The sequence below is a fragment of the Natator depressus genome, chromosome 3 (genome assembly GCF_965152275.1).
Source record: "Natator depressus isolate rNatDep1 chromosome 3, rNatDep2.hap1, whole genome shotgun sequence".
Lineage (NCBI taxonomy): Eukaryota > Metazoa > Chordata > Testudines > Cheloniidae > Natator > Natator depressus.
Window position 1 is genome coordinate 200,083,181 of NC_134236.1, and position 7,617 is coordinate 200,090,797.

At 43.6% G+C, this 7,617-nt stretch overlaps 1 protein-coding gene across 12 annotated transcripts in view; it reads right to left on the reverse strand.

The window, feature by feature from the left end:
- The window catches only part of PLCB4 (phospholipase C beta 4), a 326,000-nt gene that overhangs the window by 103,199 nt on the left and 215,184 nt on the right, over positions 1–7,617 (reverse strand). For all 12 annotated transcript variants that reach the window (XM_074949680.1, XM_074949677.1, XM_074949673.1 and 9 more), the window contains 2 exons: positions 7,027–7,106; positions 5,974–6,027 (listed from right to left, as the gene is read on the reverse strand). In XM_074949680.1, the coding sequence (XP_074805781.1) occupies positions 5,974–6,027; positions 7,027–7,106 (134 nt within the window). The remainder of the gene's footprint in view (positions 1–5,973; positions 6,028–7,026; positions 7,107–7,617) is intronic.

A 7,617-nucleotide genomic window follows, 5' to 3' on the forward strand; every position in this document is an offset into this window, starting at 1 on the left:
GAAATCCTGATCCATTCCCATTCCTCTGCTTCCTTTCTCCTCTCTTTTGAAGTTATTTCTCCCCATGAGAAACTCTCTAAATTCTAATACCTCATATTTTCCACCAAGACCATCTTCCACACACAGAATTTTGTTACTCTTTCCTTGCTGTTCCTTCTTCCTTTGAAAGTCTCTCTAATCCGCTCCAACCAAGGCTATTCCTCCTCCAGACAGACCACGTACAACCATTTTTGCTTCCTTCCCACTTCCACTGAGACACTTAAACTCCTGGACCAATTTGGTTTGTTTGTATAAAAGATGGATTTATTTCACCATCCATTAGACTAAGCCCTGGTCTACACTAGGACTTTAGGTCGAATTTAGCAGCGTTAAATCGATGTAAACCTGCACCCGTCCACACGATGAAGCCCTTTTTTCCGACTTAAAGGGCTCTTAAAATCGATTTCCTTACACCACCCCTGACAAGTGGATTAGCGCTTAAATCGGCCTTGCCGGGTCGAATTTGGGGTACTGTGGACACAATTCGACGGTATTGGCCTCCGGGAGCTATCCCAGAGTGGTCCATTGTGACCGCTCTGGACAGCACTCTCAACTCAGATGCACTGGCTAGGTAGACAGGAAAAGAACTGCAAACTTTTGAATCTCATTTTCGGAGACTGCGGGAACTGTGGGATAGCTACCCACAGTGCAACACTCCAGAAGTTGACGCTTGCCTCGGTACTGTGGAAGCACTCCACCGAGTTAATGCACTTAGAGCATTTTCTGTGGGGACACACACACTCGAATATATAAAAACAATTTCTAAAAAACCGAATTCTATAAATTCGACCTATTTTCGTAGAGTAGACATACCCTAAGAGCCTCATGTTTACTTGGAACACAATATATCCAAGTCTATGATGTCTGATGTGATTAATATGAAGACTTTTGTTTTATTTCTGTTTCCACTGGAGATGAGCTTCAGAAAAGTCAGATCACAGCCTGCCTTCTCCCCCTCTAAAGGGCTGAGCCAAAATCATGGGGCCAACTACTCCCCAAGCTTTGGTGTCCAGATCTGGAGACAAATACTGTGGCTTAGGGCACGTCCATAATCCTAACATGAGCATTACATCAGGAAAGACTTCACAACAGTAATCTGACTAAAATACGCTGCCTTCTATATCACCAAATGAATTTTCCAAGACTTCTTATTAATATCATGGACACTAAGTAAATACACAAAGTGAAAGATGTGAAATACACTGTTCCCATTATTATATATTCCCACAGCAATCAAGATTTGTTTTGTTCTCCAAAACACTGAAAACCACTTGTATAAATATTTTCCGACCAATAAAATGAAGATCAGCAAGCCAAAGATATAAATGATAAATTATTATTTTTGGTCAAGATTTTTTTAAAACAGGTGCTTGAAGTTAGACTCTTACGTCCACATTTAAGGACTTAAATAAGTAGCCCGATTTTCAAAGTCGTTGAGTACCCAGTAGCTCCCATCGAAATAGGGGCTGGGATGCCTAAAGCTACACTCCTATTTTTTAAAAATCTCAGCTGTTATCTAGTGAACCCTTTCTAATTTTCAGCGACATTACACTCTAGTTTATATCGATTTAGATTGCATTGGTGAATTTTTGGTTCAAGGTAAACTAATATAACCAGTTTTAAACCCATAAAAATGTTTCCACCTGGGGTTAAACTAAAATCAGTTTAACAAACTTCAGTTAAATTGGTGCAACCAGAGTGTGCAGACAAGAGTTTAGGACAGTCGCAATGTGGTATCTATGACAAATGCTTACTTTTTATAATGACCATTTCATTTTCGACCAAGCTATACCAAACTTCATGTGAAACACTCAGTTCTTGTAAGGTTTGCACATGAATTTCCAGCTTAAAACTGCTCAGATACATTTGACAAAGCAAGTAAAGTAAACACTGAACGCCTCTGAGATTTGCCCACCACCAATTGTTATGTGCGCTCCCTCCCCAACCTATTGATGGAAACATTTATGCTATGCTATGCTTATACCCATACAGGCTATGTTAAATTCCCAAAATACCAACGAAGGAATAGAGTCCTGCACCTTGCATAGTCTATTACACCAAGGGAAAGTCGGGGCAAACTGTTATGAATTGGTAGCATTTATACCACTTTGCACCGTTGTAAATGACTGCACAAGGTGCAGACCTAAGAAGAATCAGGCCTACAGAGTTCCACTTTCCCAAGGCTTGGCATTCGCCTAGGCCTTTTGCTGGTTGTAGTGGGGTCTATGTTAAAGTTCAAAGAAACATAGATTTCTCATTTCCCAGAGAAGACTTTTCCCTCAGGCTTTCTTTAGGCTTCAATGTCAAAATGAAATCAAACTGACAGAGTTTATTTTCCTGTCTCATGTTCCTAGTCCCCACCAGCTCTGACGTGGAGACTTGTCTTCCTGAGGGAATGAAAATCCCATATGTATCCCCATAGCTGCCAGGTCTTGTGCAACTCTAGCTCGCGTATTTCCTCCTCTGGGTGACCGTGAGCAGTCGGACAGGTGTGGGAGAAGATGGAAGCTGATCCCTCTCACCCACAGATACGGGATGGAGGAGGCAGGGTTGACTGGGTAGTCTGGAGAAGTCAGCCAGTATAAAGATATAGGAGGAAAGCAGGGTGTAGCCTATGCAGGATAGAGTCTAAGGGGTTGTTTAGGAAAAGCAGAAGGAATGGGAGTGCCTGAGGAAGCCGCGGGGGGAGGAGTTATCAGGGATGAGGAGAGCCTGCAGCACTGGGGAGATGCTGGGATGGGGCAAAGCCTGGAGATGTGAGGGGGGCTTCTGGGGGAAGAGAAAGGTCTGGAGTCTGATAGTTGCTAGGGGCAGGGTGAGCCCTGGACCCATTACCTCCCTGGCCTGCCTCCTTTCACCTCCTGTCCCCATCTATGTCCTATTCCCCTCAACCCTGGCCCCCACCTTGTGTCCCTGTGCCTGTCCCCACTCCCCTTCTGATCTGCTCCATGCCAACATGTCCCTTGTGCAGTAGATGGCCTCCTCCTTCTCCAGGCTGTCTGAGGGCCAGCTGAGGGAGCACTGAGACAGAGAAGAGAGAGTCTCCTCCCTATCCTCACTGCTGTGACGTCACATCATAGCAGCCCCCAGGCCTGGGGGAAAACCCTGCTCAGCCCCTCCAGCAGGGCTGTAGGAACGTGTGATGAGGCTGCTCAATGCATGACACCCGACAGACCAATATCTAGCTCTACACCCAGTAGGCCTTACTGGAACCCAACAGGTCTCAGGGGCTATAATCCCCATTGGGACCTCAGTGCCGAGGGAGAAAGGGAACATCCATGGACCCTACACTTCAGAGCTCTGGTCTCAGGTGCAGGACAGGGTCAACAGCCTGGGTTTTCCTTTCCTTTAATCTTAAACTGCTTCCCCGACACCCCTTCCTTTTGCTCAGTGTCCGCCTCCCATATTCTCCTAAGGAAGGCATGGAAAAGAGAGTGTGCTTGCACCAGAGGCTTCTCTAATGAGCCCGGAAAAAGGGCTGCCACACCCTATCAGAGGCACCTAGATGAGTGGCCTGATTTTCAGAGGTGTTGAGCACCTGCAGTTCCTGTTGAAGCTACTGGATTCAAAGTTACAGTGTTCAAAGATAGTTCAATGAACCCACATGTTCTGTTAATCCAAGAAGTCTGGCATTTCACAGGATGACACTAAATTAATTACCATATATATTTTTCTGAGAGGTGCAGCGCTATCTTCCTTAGCTTTGAAGGCTGCGAATCTGAGCAACACGGAGTTTCCTTCTTTATAGCGTGAAACAGGATTAGATCGGTCACAAGTGCCAAATGATTTGGTGGATTTATGGAAACTAAAATCCCTTCAAGGGAGCACTGCTGGCTGAAATCCACATAGTATCCTTGAGTGCTAATCCCTGCTTTGGGACCACTACGTTAGCAGTACCGTACGTGTGAAATCCATGCACTGTATCTTCATATCTGTCTAGCAGTCTACAATAAATTGAGTGCGGCACATTAATTATTCCATCAAAAGACTGGACTGATTTCTTTTTATGCCTGAACTGGCCTTTGTTTGAGCAAACATCAGGATCCTAGACTTCAATTCACTAGCATATTGTACTAAAAACACTTTGAAACTGAGCCCTTTTGGAGGCCTGGTTGCCTCGACATGGAAATTGTGTAAATCTATTTCAGAGTGGTAGCAGTGTTAAGTCTGTATCAGCAAAAATAAAAACAACAAGGAGTACTAGTGGCACCTTAGAGACTAACAAATTTAGTTGGGCATAAGCTTTTGCGGGCTAAAACCCACTTCATCAGATACATGGAGTGGAAAATACAGTAGGAAGATATATATAACAGTACTTGAAAAGATGGGAGTTGCCTTACTAAGGGGGGGGTCGAGACAATTCAATTCAAGTGGGTTATTATCAAAAAGATGAAAAATCACTTTCTGTAGTAGTAATCAAGGTGGCTCATTTCAAACAGTTGACAAGAAGGTGTGAGTACCAATAGGGGGAAATTAGTTTTCAGTTCTTGTAGTGACTCATCCACTCCCAGTCTTTACTCGGGCCTAATTTGATGGGGTCCAGTTTGCAAATTAATTCCAGTTCTAGGGTAACAAAGGACTTAAAATTGAACAGCTTTTAAGCAGAGCCATTTATATGTACTGAACAGGACGGTTATTTCATTTAAACCACCTATTTGAGATCCATGGATCTGACAGGAAGATTTAAGTCATTAGAGTGACTGGACTGTGCTGTCTCCAGTGGATCTGCGTGCAGAAGGGGATGGATTAAGCCTCTTCAGCATCGTTCCCCCATCCCCATTATTCTGCAGATACCCCACCCACGGGGGCGCTATTTAGAAGGTGCCCCAAGGAGGTTTGGTGCAAGACCAAGGGACCAGCAGGGGACTGGCCATTTGAAAGTTGATATATTAATAAACGAAAGCAGCATTCACTCTTTCAAGGTGCCCTCCTTGGCTGCGGTTATGGTTGGAGTCATGCTGCCAAAGAAGAGACGGGGAACAGGCTCTATGGTTCTGGGGGTTTTGCTGCTTCTCAGCTCCACAAGGATCCAATCCCCACTCTCTTGAAAAGATGCCTGGCAAGCAACTCCACGAGGGGAGCCTCACCATGTTTTCCGGCTCCTCTTGCCCCCCTTCCAGGTAATGCTGTGGATGTGGGCAATATGGCCCAGTATTAGCAAGAGTGGTGACTTTCACATTTTTCTGTGCGGGAAGGAGAGAAGGCAAATTGTTTGATAGGATTTTGAGCAGGTATGTGTAAGAGAAATGCAGTAAAACTAGACTATAAGGAAGAGCGACATCAGGTGTCTCAGCCAGACTGCTCTAACAACGGCTTACAGAGAAATATATTGTTTTGTTCCATAGCTGCCTTTTTAATCTTTGGCAATAAGTAAGCCAAGACCTGCTGTGGGTTGTATACTGCATGGCATAAATATTGTTCCAGAAGTTCCTGTGAACACAAGAATAATTCTAGCAAAGCTGCCTCTTTTAGTTTTGCAATGAATTGCATTTCCCAATGTACCTGCTATTCTATATTTGCAATGGTCTGAAACATTTGTATGCTGCTATTGACAAAGCCTTTACAACCTGCCTTCTAACTACTGAAAAACTCATCCCTGAACACTCAGGGTTAGTGCCTATAAGCTGCTAGATGCCCTTTGCTCCAAGTAGATTTCCTGAGAGTTGAAAGCTCTTAACACTTCACAGGATAGGTCTCTTAATAAGAAAAAAAATCACTGATTTCTTTAGGAGTTTTTCCTGCTTAAAAAGAAGGAATAGAGCAAAAATGACAATGTCTTAGTTCCCATCCTGTTGTTTATAAATATATTACAATTATAAAATTAATATTATCCAAATATAATCAGCAAGCATATTAATATCATAAAATATGATCTGATACACATTACACAAAACGTATGTGGCTAGGTTGCTAAGCTCCTCCAATTGTGCTTACCTCCTAACGGGAATTTTGCCATTTGTGTTTGTCAGAAACGCCAGCTTCATCCAGCTGAAATGTAGAAAGAAATGTTAAAAATTAATATCGTATTTATTTATTTTAGTAAAAACAGGGTTCTAGATATTTCTATTCAGGTTAATGGTGCCTGCCATCTTTGTGAAATGACCACAAAAAACAACAGCCGTTCTAATCTTCGACTCATTAATGATCTTTTTGAAACTCAAAAAGACAATAAGTCACATCCCATCAGCCGGCCAGAGTCAGCCTGACCCTTAGGCGGGCATGGATTGTAAGGGAAGCAGTACAGAGCCCACTGCCTACCACAGTGCCCAGACAGAACTGCAGTTCCTGCCTTCGGGGTAGTGCAGGGACTGCTTCCTGGGAATTCACAGCACCCTAGAGAAAGTAGGGCCGGGCAGGCAGGAGACAAGTACCACAGCACCACTACCCCGCACAGTGGCCTGAAAAAGGGACAGGAAGTATGCTGAACCCGACAGAGGGTAAGAGAAAGCCGAGGGTGTGCTGGGAAGCCCCAGGAGGCGTTCCGTCTGCTTCCTTAGCGCTCCCTGTGGAGCAGGGCATGGCTACAATGCAGTGCTGTGCTCCAGAGGCAAAATTCATCCCAGAATAATTAGAAAATCAGTACCTCCCTTGTCAGACAACCTCTCCCTTGCTACATACTTCCAAAACCAGTATCGCCCATGGGGGTGACGTGTATGTATCAAGGGAAGAACAGACAAGACAATAATTAAAATCACACGTCTCAGTAGATTAAATGTACGCTTGTAAACTTTCTTACACTCTCTCAGGCAGACACCAAGCTAGGGACTTGGAAACTTGGATGTTTACAATGAAACACGAACCCTAAATGCGGTTAACACCGTGTATCGCATGGGAGGTTGAAGTCTGAGGGAATTTTTCCTGTAGACTGTTTTGACAATTGCATTGGTTGAGCCAAGAAAAGAAAGGACAACCAAGACAGTTCATATAGGAAAATATGTGTCCAAAAAAAGATACACAGGAGGAAAAACAGGGAGGGAAAAGCCTTACTGTTTCTTGAGGCATGTCATTGGACTGACGTTGTTCGCTCTAAAGTTATGTATGATGGATCCAAGTCCTTCTCCCCATTGCTGAAAGACAAGAAAACACACAGGCACTCAGCTATGGAAAACAAAAAGGGGGAAAGCAGGCCAACCTAATCACTGGGCATGCCTGTCTCAAAGGAAAAGCTTTTCTCCTTTTCACGCAACTATACAAAATGTAGAGAACCTGACGTATAAAACTCTCTCCCAACCCCACCTTGGAAGGGAGAGCCAGCATCCAAACTGCATATTACACGCTAATATTTTATTCTTCGATAAACAAAGTCATGCTGGTTCCCATTTTTTCCCCAGCTACATAAATGCTGCATCTGTAGTGCCATTAAAACAGCTTATTGCCAGCAAAGGAAAGCTGCCCACTGATGGTTTTATTAAGCTCTCTATTTATAGACTGTATAAATATAAATCTCTTTCAGCTGCTGTTGGCAATATTAGCTATTCCTAAGCAACATTATACAATATGTGATGACATATTTAACTGGGTTCTATTTTAGAACAGAAATGAAGCAAAATATTAATAATCTATAGCAGACTACAAGGA